Source organism: Molothrus aeneus, chromosome 4 (genome assembly GCF_037042795.1).
Source record: "Molothrus aeneus isolate 106 chromosome 4, BPBGC_Maene_1.0, whole genome shotgun sequence".
Lineage (NCBI taxonomy): Eukaryota > Metazoa > Chordata > Aves > Passeriformes > Icteridae > Molothrus > Molothrus aeneus.
The window spans coordinates 16,590,949-16,604,114 of NC_089649.1; the positions used below are offsets into that span (position 1 = coordinate 16,590,949).

General features: G+C 39.2%; 1 protein-coding gene across 1 annotated transcript in view; it reads right to left on the minus strand.

Annotated features, from left to right (window-relative positions):
• PTPN13 (protein tyrosine phosphatase non-receptor type 13) overlaps nucleotides 1-13,166 on the minus strand; it is a 112,655-nt gene that overhangs the window by 35,226 nt on the left and 64,263 nt on the right. The window contains exons 8-16 of the mRNA XM_066547996.1: nucleotides 12,851-12,946; nucleotides 11,076-11,175; nucleotides 4,580-4,799; nucleotides 3,549-3,623; nucleotides 3,265-3,439; nucleotides 2,911-3,064; nucleotides 2,639-2,777; nucleotides 2,054-2,206; nucleotides 497-679 (exon numbers count right to left, since the gene is read on the minus strand). Of these exons, the coding sequence (XP_066404093.1) occupies nucleotides 497-679; nucleotides 2,054-2,206; nucleotides 2,639-2,777; nucleotides 2,911-3,064; nucleotides 3,265-3,439; nucleotides 3,549-3,623; nucleotides 4,580-4,799; nucleotides 11,076-11,175; nucleotides 12,851-12,946 (1,295 nt within the window). The remainder of the gene's footprint in view (nucleotides 1-496; nucleotides 680-2,053; nucleotides 2,207-2,638; nucleotides 2,778-2,910; nucleotides 3,065-3,264; nucleotides 3,440-3,548; nucleotides 3,624-4,579; nucleotides 4,800-11,075; nucleotides 11,176-12,850; nucleotides 12,947-13,166) is intronic.

The window sequence follows — 13,166 nt, forward strand, 5'->3', positions numbered from 1 at the left end:
GTATCAGACAGAATTAGAAGTGTTTTCAATACCTATATAAAGGTAAGCATTTGAAGCTCAATGCTTCATTAAAAACTGACACATGATCACCAGATTATGGTGTACCCACTCTTGGCTGGTGTTGTCCAGATCAAGTGTCAGCCTGTTATCTTTTATCATTTAACTTAACTACTCTTGGAAATATAACTTGAAAGCAACATAGGTGCATCTCCTAATTATACTGAGTACTGGTATTTGCCTGTACCCAGTCCTCTAATGCAGGATTCTCAGTCTGGTGCTCCTTCACTATGCTTGTCCATGCAAGCTAAGGAAAAAAATAAAACCTTCCAAACATGAAAGCTCCTATTTCAATCCCATAATATGACAGCCATCCAAAACACAGTCAGACTATGCTGTAAAGCAGCTGCTTAATTTGCAAAAATAACCAACCAAAACTCACAGTAACTGGACACACAAATATAGATGTGTACACACAGAGGAAAAGAGAGCAACTCACACTAAAGGATATTTTCTTCGTCTCTCTCCACGGGAAGCGCAGCACAGGTGTACGTGCACCATTGTGAACTTCAAAAATGACAACTCCTTTGCAGCACACTCCCAGAAGGATTCCTGTTTGGGATCTCTTCTCAGGCAGCACGTGATGAAGGTGAACCCCATATTCTGTGAGCCTCTGACACAACTGCACAGATCAATGCAATGAAACTTCTATGAGTACGAATTTTAGGGCCATTACAAGTTTCCATAGCACTATATGGAAATATTATATATCTCTCTATAAATGTGTACATGTAAATATATAGATTTTAGCAAAATAATCCTCTCTGCCTGGTGATTCCACTTATAGCTTACAGCTATTATTACAGACACACATCAGCTGAGGGTTTTAAGACTTGGTGGTACCTCTTGACTTGCCAGACTACAGCAAATGAACCCAATGTTTATTAAAATCAAACAGGGAAAGCACAAACAGAGAACATGTGTGAGTAAATCAAACTTGCACAAAGCAGTTGTTAGCAAGGAACCGTAACCAGACAGATGCACTTGTACTTCACACATTTTGTAAAAGCAGAATTAAACTAACACTGCAATTCTGTGACCATATTAAGGTATCATATGCAGTTTCACTCTCAGATTTTCACTGGGAATGAAACTGCACTTTGCAGTCCCAGTTATTCACCCCCGTTGTCTCTTCAGTACTGGTGTAAGGGACTGATGGAATGAATCAAACAAGGGAAGCTAACTCCCCCCACCATACCCCCAACCCAGGCTAGGTTTTAGCCAGGATCCTGTCCCCCTGCTTTGTTCTCTGCAGCTAAGTTACAGGAACACTTCTGCAAAACAAGCCACAGACTTGGAATGGACAAAGCTGAGTGCCTCTTCCATCACATACTCAGAGATGGTGGAACTGCAGTGTGGCTGTGGAATTACAGTGTAATGATTATTTGGTGTTTCAACAGCAATCCTTCGCTCCCTGAACTCATTTTGATCAAGGGAGAATCTGATTATTATCCCACGAGCAAACACCATAATTAGATTTCTCAATGAGTCCTTTTAGAATAATCCAAATATATCCATGGATAATGGCTTTCCTATCATCTTACATAGAACCTGCACAAAAAATTCTCCTTGGCAGTACTTCTAGCTTGCTTCATACCAAGGATCACACAAAGTACTAGCTGTAACAAATCTTTTTGTAATTTATGAGCTTTTCTCCCTCTACAGAAAGCACAAAATGCATGGGGAATACAGGGTGTGCTGCCTCATAAACAGTGCTTCCTTTAGAGCAAACAAAAATCTTCCTTTAGATTAGTAGTTGCTTTTAGCTAGCTTGAGCTACTGATTGGGAAAAAGTGAGAGAACTTCCCATCTGTTACAATTTCTTTTGGCTTGTTATGATGTGTCCTTTGGACAAAATCGTTTCAGCTTTCTTCCTTTCAGTGTAATTCAGAGCCTGAGTTGTTTTACTGTGCTTTCACTTGAAGTCCATGCACCCACATTCCAACAAGGGAATTTTTAAGCCACAGATGAAGGAAGCCAACTGCTGCCCACTTACCTTCAGAAATTCTAACTCTGTCTCTTTTTCAGAGGCACCCACGTAAGTGCTGTGCAGTTTTGGCAGCTCCTCCTTGATGTAGGACAGATCCAGTTTCTCCATCACTCTTGCTGGGACGTAGTGTTCTACTCTGAAATAGGACAAGCCGTGCACCTGCAACACAAAACATTTTTGTGATGGCACCTCCACATACTTCCATGCCCTATGAGCACAACTGAAGCACAAACATTCATTTTTACAAACAACTGTACATTACAACTCAGAGAATCATAAGATTCTGAGTAAGGGGAGGGAATCACAATCTCCATCTTGACCAACAGCTTAATTCATATGAGCTTCTCCATATTCAAGCCTGACTCTACTTCCACTGGAAAAAAAAAAAGGCTTTAACACACAGATTCTGCAACTGTGTTAGACTTTAGGAACAGCTGCTCACAGTAAAACCTGCCAAGAGCATAGAGCATATCAGCTGAGCTTCCAGTCTGGGGCAGAGCTGCAGAGCACGTGTGGCAGAGCACAGTCCAGTCTTTTATGAAGCAGCAAGATCACAGCTCAACAAGATCAAAGGTGGATTTGATGATGTACCTCTGCCTGGTAATCTCCATACTCAGCTTGGAGAGCTAAGGATGCTAATAATAAGGCTGTCTCATCATCACAGTGCATCCTGTCTTCTAGGATGTCCTTCCTCAACTGCAGGTAGTACTGGTGACATGTCAGTGTGTGCCTAGAACAGGAGTATAAAACAAAACCATGAAAAAAACTCACACACCACCTTTGGTCCTCCAGTACAGATTAATATCCAATTTCTGTCCATAAATTTAGGGCTTAAGGGGCTATAAAAAATTTCATACACTCACTGTATGAGACTGACATCATCCACAAAAAACTTTATGCGAAAAAACAGAGTGAAGTTGACAGGAGGCTTGTTCTTCTTCTTTGGTTCTTCTTTCCATCCTTCTGGAGCTACTTTACTTAGCTTTATGTCAGGATCCACGAAGAAAAACTCATTGTCTGCCACAAACATGAAAGAGGTAAAAGCATGAAAACCAAGTATTTGCACTAGATGGAGGATAAAGACCAGATTTATAATTCTGAAACTGGGCATTGAACAGCAAAGTTTTCCATTGACTAACATCGACTTAATAAGCACAATATCTCTTAAAGAGAGTGCTGAATAAGGGCAGTAGAAATAATTTAGCAGTTATTCTTACCTCTTAAAGTAGCCAATCCAAAGAAGTGATGCTCCACCAAGCCAATATGGGCCACAACCATATCAAAGACATCTTTACATATTGTTTTGGTATCACAGGTCAGCTCCAGCTTCTGCCCACTCAGAAGCATCACATTTACTTTTCTCCTGGTGTCATCACTCTTGCCTTTCTTAGTCTGCATTTTGTGAAATGAAATCTCTCAACATTCACACTTGTGATAAAAACACATTTGTTGGTTTAACACACTTCCCCTGCCACAGATGGCTCAACAGCCCCTTTCTTACCAGGATAGACTTCGGTAGATCCAAGGAGATGAACGGCTCAATTGTCATTTTCACAAACTCTGGGCCAAAGAAATTCTGCAAATCACAACAGAGTATGAATGAACACTGTGTTGCTGGGACAACAGGCTGGGGCACAGTTAACTCCCACCCTGCAAATGCAAAAGAGGGACCAAAGGCTAAAATTTGGCAATTACCTGCTACCTAGTCTGTATTATATGCAAAACACTTTCACAAAAACCTCTTAAGGGTTGGAGGACAGAGAGGGGAACCAACATGGTTAGTTAAAGCCTACATGAACTAACTCATCTTAATGTGATGGACTGGAGACAGATACAGGAGTTATTAGCCTGCATTAGGGCAACCAGTGCCTGAGTCTTGCTTCAAGTTTTCCCATCCTTACTTTAAAAAAAAAATTAAAATATCCAGTTCATGGAAAGCAGCAGCAGAGGGCATCAAGCCATCATCTATTCCACACACCAGACACTCTGTTTACTTCTGTAAATATACCTATATACCTCTGTCTCCCTCTTTGTGTGTAATTCCCTATTTCATCCACATACCAAGACAGCTGGGAAAGCAAAGGGGATTTGCACAGGGTGAACTTGTGAGGCAAATGAATGCTCTCTTTACCTTCCCAACTTGTTCATTTAATGACCTCTGATGCTGGCAGGGCACATCCACATTCCATGAAGAGAAATGCAAATGAAGTGGCTGAAAACACCACAGAACAGAAGAGGAAACCTATGCCTTACCTTTGTTAGGATGCTACACTGTTTAATTGATGCAATTGTCGAGCCTTGCTGTCTGTTTTAGCATCTCTTGATGCCACTTTAGGCTCTGTAGCCACTAATGCCACAAAATCTCAGAAGTTTTACCCTGTGAAAGTAGGCCAACCCCACACACCTGGTATTTCATCTCCTGATGACTGTTTATTACAGGACCAGGCTTATGAATCCCACATACCAGAGTTTCAGTCAAGACAGCACTGCGTTTCAATGAAAATAAGAGTTCACCTGAGCTCAGGGCATTACCCTCAGTTTCCTTTGTGTCATGGCTGTTTCCAGGGCTATTTCCCTCAGTGGGTCTCTGGTGATGTCAAGCATTGAGGATCTAATTGCATCCCCAGGGTAGAGGTTAGGCCGGGACTGCCTCAGAGCCATCCTAGCTTGCAGTTGCATCATTTCTTCTTCCTGCCGCTTCAGCATCACCTCTTGGCTTATTAGCTTGCCTTCAAATGGTGCTTCATGCTGCCTGCAGGAGGGTCAGAGGGGATGACACATCAGCAGCTATGCCTAAGACATTCTGCTGCTTTAAGCTTATCCCTAGGTGGGAACACAGAGCACAAACACCAGCCAGCAAATGCTACATTGAACACATTATTTGTCAGCCAGGAGGTTACCTCTGTGCAGCAGTCCATCACTGCAGAAAATAACACACCAGCTTTCTGCAGCTGCCTGCAGAACTGCCTCATTTATTCATATGAAAAGAAAGGCTCAGCTGCAGTCTGAAGAAATACTCAGCTATAAACCCAGTGAATCAGTGCAAAATTAGTAGATGCACCAGAAGAAGAGAAGTATTAATGCTTTGCAAATATCTTAATTTCTGTGTTCATGGGGGGACTGTGAAAAAGGCATGGTCAAAAACATGTCATTAAAGGAAAAACTAACATAATAGTCTACTTTCTCTAAGTAAATATTGCTTCAACACTTTCTGCTTGCATGAGCCTGATATTTATTCCCTGATTTCTCCTGAGAAGTAGTACAGCTTGAAATATTTACATAAAAATGTTTATGTCATAAACTATATACTAAACTATTCTAAATATCATACACTAATCTTTCCATAATCTTATTTTGCTGAAAATAGTTCCTTTTTTTTTAATTCCCAAGAATGGCTTGGCTGATATACAGTCACTCCAATGACTAAATTAGAGTCTAAATTTATAATCTGAAGGAAAACACGAAAAACAAACAAAAAATGCATCAGTATTTCAAAAAACACAGCAACATATCTGCAATTTCTTTTCTGCAAGTATTGATCCCAAACTCCTATCAGTCTCATTCTTTATACAAGGAAAGAAATTCATGTCCTGTTTGGGTAAACAAAAGCCATCTTTTATTTGAAAAATAAAATAGCTGGTTAGGAAATGTGAACAACTGAGAAATCAAAAAAAAAACCCCAAACAAAACAAACAAACAAACAAACACAAAGCAAAAAACCACCCAACTTCCACTCCCCTTCTCTCTGTCCCATGCTTACAGAAAAACACCTTCAAACGCCAAACTAAACAAAAATCAATTGCGCCTTCTGTAGAAATCCTAAACCAAGAAAAAGCGATGTTCTCCCCCTGTTAACATAACTATACAGAGGCAATTCTTAAACAAAAATGGACAGGCAAAACTAAGGTGGCTTTCATGAAAAATGTCCTTTCTTTGGCAAGTCTGAACTGAGTGTTAAGCATACCACCCAAACTGAGTAATGAAAAACGTGAAAAAGCAAAGATGTTTAGAAGCCTGTGTATCATTGCAGTCAGGTTTAGAAATGTACAAAAACAGAGAGTAATTGTGCACTGAGTGATACAGGGCCCTTTGTAGTAAGGTAACATACAGACTTGTTAAAAATACTTTACATTTATATACCTACTTCCTAAGAGAACCTAAAGATATGTTTGATGAGTGACAAATCTGTTAATAAGCTAAGAGAAAAATGCCCCTGTCCAAGCCAGTACACTTGCCTACGCTTGCTAAACTGGATGTGATTTCAAATTTTATTTTCATCTTTTTACAACATTACCAGTTAATACCAATACTTTTAATACTAAAGCGCCATTGGTTAGCATAGAAAACCAGCCTTAAAATAAGAAGAGTTAAATATAAGAGAACAATGCTAACATTCCTCAAAGAGAATTTCAGGGAACACACAGAGTAGTTGTGGAACAAATGTATTAATGGAAGCCTTTCCCCTGTGCAAGGCTATCACAGCATTTATTTACTTTCTCCCTCCTCTGTTTATTTTTCTACAAAAGACTGAATAACATGCACCTAAAGGGACAAAGAAATGAGAAAAGGCTCCAGACCTGCCAACACATGTGCACATGCTTAGCTTTTCACAGTGAGGAAACTTGTTAGGATCGACATATATGGGAATATTGACAAAACCCTAAGTTAAATACACCCACAAGAACCCTTCAGATCAAGGTCTAAGGATGGGCTCTGAAATAAAACAAAAACAAACACTTTCTGAACATAAATATCTATGAATTATCAAAGACATTTGAAAAAGACATGTTGCAACTGGCTCTCTCTAAAAACTTGCTACTGTGAAAACACCACGGCAGAAAAATATCTTTCTTTTTAAAAACAGCAACAGCAGCAATGAGAAGTTTTTATGCACTAGGTTGGTTTTATCATCTCTGTTGACATGTACTAATTTCTCTGAAAATTGGGGTGGGTGTGGGGTGTCCCTGGAGGAAGCTCAAAAACCTAAGAGTTTACAAATGTTCCTGTCGTAGTACATAAGCACTATCACCAAACATAAATGTGCACATTTCAGAATCCTGGGTCAGTAAAATGAACTCTGGCTGGGTCAGACTGCCAGTTTTCATGGGGGGGGAGCAACATGATTCAGTCTTTAGGTTCCAAGACAAGGAATGCATCTCTCCTACACAAAAGGAAATACTGCTGAAATGAGGAGAGCTCATTCGTGAAGTTCTGAATATGCAAATGTTATTACTGGAAAAAGGAAAAAAAAAAGAGTCAAGAGTCTAAATTACATTCCTAAGAGATAGCATCACAGAAGTGTGTTTTGTGTGGTGTTTCATCAGACAAGTACTTGGCTGCTAGTCTGTATTTTCATCAGTGTCTGACTGCAAACCAGAACCTCACAGCTGCTTATTAACCTGCAGATGGTAGGGGAGCACGAACCTGGAAGGCTGACACTTGGAACAAAAAAAAGGGGAAGTGAATTCCCTCTTCACCTGGTGTACTTACCAAGAAATTAGCAGGTATTGGATCAGAGAAGGAAGTTGGAAGAAGGGAAGCAGGTAGGCATTCCCTAATGATTAGTGCAGTGGGAAGGTCAGGAATAGACTGAGAAAGATGGATGCCTTTTGGGAAGGTAGGAAGGGTATGAAAATGAAATCTACTGGAAGGAAAAGGCAACAGAAGGAAGAGATCCATGTCAGCTGCTGCTCCTAGAGAGAAAAAGGAAGAAATAGTAAAGGAAGAAAAAGAAAACAGAAGTAAAAAAGGAAAAAAACCAAGGAATATAAGAAGCAGAGAGGAAACAAGACACAAGCCATTGCCACAAGGAATGCATTCCAAGAAGCTTAAAGGATAACAACAGTCACAGACCACAAGAAGGGTAATACTGAATGTCTATGGCTCCTGCTAATTTAACATCAGGGCATGCCCACCCAGACAGCACAAGTTGCATCTTCTGACAACTCTGAACAGCTTTGCTGCTTCTCTTAAAAGAAACCTCCCTCAAATCCAAATCCTCCTATTTGATTTACAACTCAATTTTATCAGGATAATTCTGTGGATAATTAAACAGACTGGCTCTAAGAATATGCCACAGGAGCAGTAAAATTAAGATGTACTGAAGTACAGTTGGTGTCTCTTGAACACAAGAGAGACACTGAAACATGCTCCCCAGTGCTGATGAAATTTAAGTAAAGGATTAAGTTGCATATACTTCCCCAAACTGTGGAATCAAATGGCCAGCCAAAGCATGTAAACTCTGAGATCCCGCTCCTTGGAACTACTTGTTATCACCAGTTTTACTTTGAGACCTGAGGTTTCTGAATCCATAAAAGCCATGGTGTGTTGCAACACAGGACATTTTAGAGCAGCAACATGCAATGTCCTGGATAAAAATATGAAGTTATTTTCTTAGAAATCCCCCATTTAACTAACTACCATCTTGGATGGAATTCCTTTTACACTTGTTAGCACTGGAATCTTTTATGAGCTGCTGTAGTAAGACAGAGAGAGCACGCTGTTTTCTATTCAGCTCACATTAGTAACAGAGGTATAATCTAAGTATTAGTACAGGACTGAATTCTGCTTGTGGCTGCTGTCCTGTTTCTCAGTAGGTCTGCAAAAAAAGCTAGTAAAACTAGCTGGCAGTCTTATTTTTTCATCTTGGATATATGTACTGTCTGGTAGTTAGATTAAGAAAAAACCCAAACTTCCTCATCTATAAAAATGGGTGAACAATTATGAAAATCAGTAAATAATTACCTGTGGTACCCTACCATGATACTTTTGTGCAAGTGCAGTAGTATCAGAGTGGAGGTCAAGGATACAGGAGATTTTAAAAAATACTAAAAAATACTGTATAGTTACATACATGCAAAATTCATCCCGTTGCTAAGTACAACAGGTAAGTCTATGCTGTGCTTGCAAAACATATTTTCCTTCTTGATTTCACTCATATACAAATTACATCCATTAAAGGCACCAGTCTGAACAGAGTAATATAAAATAATGTGAAACAAACCATGAGAAACTATGTGCTGCTTCACCTCAGCATTTTCACTTGCATAATAGGCCTGATTCATTTACAACAATGACTCACTTACAATGTGACTCATTTACATACCACATACTACTTTCTGTTTCTGAAATACTTTGTAAATAGAAACAAAAGCTCTCTATCAGCATCCACAAATTACTGCAGGTTTATTTGGAAGCATAACTACGGTGCTGAATGGGCAATTTCCTGGGTTCCAGGCAAAGCAGGAAGGTTGACTTAGCAGTTTTCACCAAAATTAAAAAAAAAACAAAGGCAAATAAGAAATCTATATATTGTTTCTGTACATACAGTGGCAATAATCTGATTTGCCTTTTTAGTGTGGTGCTAAAACAGCATGAAACACAAAGTAAACATGTACAGTTCTTTATCAGGGTTACATGGAATATAAACCAGTAACCCTTGAAGTCTGCCATAAAAGCACATATATTATGTGAAGACAGGCAGGATTCCCATGACTGCTTGGGCACCGTTAACACATACAGCATCACACAGATATCATATTCCTGACAACAAAACTGTGTGGACTCAGTTAAGCTGCACCCAATCACTTCTTCCCTGCCAGAAATGCCAATATACAGGTTTTTAGATGACTTTGCATTTCTCAGGCAAAGTGCAGGTAGTAAGGAAACCAATTCACCAAACGAGGTAACCAAAAGCTGCATCACCCCCAAGGAGCTCTTCTCATGCTCACCTGCCCTGAGATGCAGTTCAAACTGCCCTGCAGTTCATTTGAGACCCTGCCTTACCCAGATCCACTTCTGGCACACAATAGAGTGCAAGGAGCAGACACTCACTTATTTCATCTCCATGTTCAAAGCATGGCTCTAAGCCCTATTTACCCTTTGCTTTAAGGACACATTCACCAGCAGCGTCACATCACCCAACACGGGCCCAATCTTCACACATTTCCAAGTTTCTTTAATAGGATAGAGCAGGATTCTCCTCCAACATATGCCAAAACCATATAAATATCCTAGAATATTCAGCACAGCAGCAATATTGCTCCTGATCTACAGAATACAAAGCAAAAAGCTGCCAAGGGGAGGCTTTGTTGCTGTGATGTGATGAGGGAAGAAGGGAAGAAAGAGATGTGCCTTTATTTTTTACCCCTTGCTTCAAAAATTATCTGCATAATTTTGATAAAATCTTCCAAGGTGATTAGGTATCCAGAAGAGACCAGAAGAAACTTTTAAATCCAGAAAGTCAATGTCAGTAAAACTTTTCAAACCTTTAGAGGGGAACCATTCTCAAAATGTAATAGATATGGCAAGATATGCTTCTGCTGTATTAAAAAGATGCTGTAATCAAAGGTGATGTTCAAAGTTTCAAAGAACCTAGTTTTTAAAGCTGTACTGGTGAATGGCACTTGGAAAAATGAAACTCATATGGGTCCTGTATTTGAATACACTACTCAGCAAAGTAATTTTCAAAAAGCATAAACTGTTGCTGAATTGGCCTGCTTAGTAAGTGCTGAGGTATTAAAAAAATGAATCCAAACACAAAAACATGAACTAAAGATTTTGCCAAAACAACCAAACCAAATGTATTGCTTCTGATGTATTTCAAGGAAATAAGCATGCTTCCATTTTGTTATTAAATGAAAAAAAAACCCCACAAATAAATCTGTATTAATATCAGTAATTTGAAAAACTTTGTTCTGGAAAAGTATGATTTAAAAATAATTAAATATTTCCAAGCAGAACATGGCCTCTGACCTTCTGACATTGTAACAGCCTGAGTTCAACCCAGTCTCCATTAAACATGGGAACTGAATGTAGGCACCCAACTGACCTCTACATTACAGATCATCATGAGACTTTTACTTCAGAATGCAATATTTAATTCTGAAACACTATTTTCATTCAAGTATTCCATGCCTTGTTTTTATAGTCTTAACCAGAAGCAGCGATGGGAGTGAAAAACTTCACCTGCAGATTTAGAATACATTCTTTGATAAAGAAAAAGCCACATTGTTTTCAAAGGGTTTACCTTGTTCTCTGAGAATTAGGTTGACTTGATGTGGAGATATCATCAGCACCTGATAACACACCACTGGCATCATCTCTCTTGAAAACTTCATTTCTTCTCACTAGCAAACCAAAAGACAAATTAATACCTGACTGGGCAACAAAACACACACATTACAAAGAGTAATCCATCTAAACCTCAAGGATTTATCAGTCATATGAGATTACTCAGAAGGAATCGAATTTATCTGTTCTGCACAATGGCACTACAGTATGAAACAAATTAACATTATGAAGCTGATTTCAGTTTTCAGAGCTACCTTACAGTTTTACCCCAGCAAAAACAGCTGACAGACCTTTGAAGAAGAATACTAAGGAAGGTCTAAAAGAAATGACAATAAAACTTCACAAAATTTCATAGACCCCTTCCCAAGGAAACATATCTTTTTTGTCAGCCATGAGTTGAAACAAACATGGCAGAGACATCATACAAAACTACTCCAGACCAGAAAGAGAGCAGCTAGTTAACTATGCATCCAGTACACAAAAAAGGAGCTAAGAAGGCAGTATCTGAACTTCTAATCATTATCTCTGGAATCTGACTCCTCATTATAATTTATAGGGGTTTTTTTCCTTTTGGCAATACATTAACCTGTGATTCTCTTTGTAAAATTACAGCTTTTGCTGGGAGATCTTCCTGTGGCAGCACCTGAGATGCCACACTTCAGGCTTGATTTTGCACAGCACTTCACTTCCCCCTCTTACTGTACCCTCAGCAAACAGAGCTGTCAGGAGAGCTCCTGCAGAACACACTAAAGCCACATTGAATTAGAAATAGTTGGGGTTTTTTGCAGTCAGTTCACTGAGCCCAGATATACTTCTACCAGAAGGCAGCAGGAGGCAGCTCTATCTTGCCTGTACAAACTTAGGAGTTGTTGACTTTGGACCGGAACACGTAAACAGTCTGTTCCAAATTGCAAGCAAGCAAAGGGAAATTACAGGAGCCTCAGAATTTGTTACTGCTCCTCAGGCTTCTGGCCCAGTAAGCACAAGGACAGACAATGACAAAGGAGGTTGAGAGAGCAGTGAGTACATGGAGGCTGGGCTGGAATTCTGTGCTTACAGAATACATATAGTGCAGCTACATTCCAGCTTCCTAACTATTGTTTTCTTTCCTAATTTTCATCAAATGATTTGTCTCCATTTTTTAAAATGATTCTGTAAAGATGATTCTTCCTGCCATACATCAGCAAATAATCTTTCGTATCATCTCCTGCTTTTTCAAGTGATTGATTTAATATAAACTACTTAAATTTACCTTACTAACAGCCTGTACTGTGTAGTACTTTAGCATTACACTGAAATCCTTGGCATATAAATTATAAACCACTTAACCATCATAATAAATCCCACTGATATAATTATACTATGGAGGTCCCACATGAAGCTTTTGGAATTCTTGGTTACTGTGCACTAACAACAACTCCATCATTTTTCTGCAGCATTTTCTGTTATTTAAAAAAGAACACTTCTAGTAAAAAGTTAATTATTTCCAGCTTTTCCTACCAAGTTCCCTCCCAGAGTGCCTCATGTCAAACTTATTTCTGAACAGACTGCACATTATGCTGATCTGTACATCAAGTAATTTCATCATCTTAGAACTGCGTATCAGGACAATTATCAAGACTCCTGCTAAAGGCTTTAGTGGTCTGGTTTTCATCTCAAACTTTTTTCTTTAGGTTTTTTTGTTTCTTTGGGTTTTTGGTTGGTTGGTTGGTTTTTAAACATAGGTCTTACCTTGCCTGAAATCTGGTTCTGAAGAAATAACAGATGGACTTTCACTCGAAGTACTATAAACATCGCTGTGATAAGATTTGTACCTTCTCAAAGGCTCTGAAAGTTTAAATCAAGGTGTCAGAAGTAGAAAGCAAGAGTCATAATGTAAAAATCAAACACAAACATTTGAATTTTTAAAAAATATTTTTAAACCAGTTTAAAATGCCTGTGGCTCTGGAGTCTAAAAGCAAATGCCCAGGGGATGCTGCGCAGTCCCATTCTGTTCCCATGGCCTGAGGGTTCTGTGGTCAGCCTGGCCACTCCTGACTATCCCAAT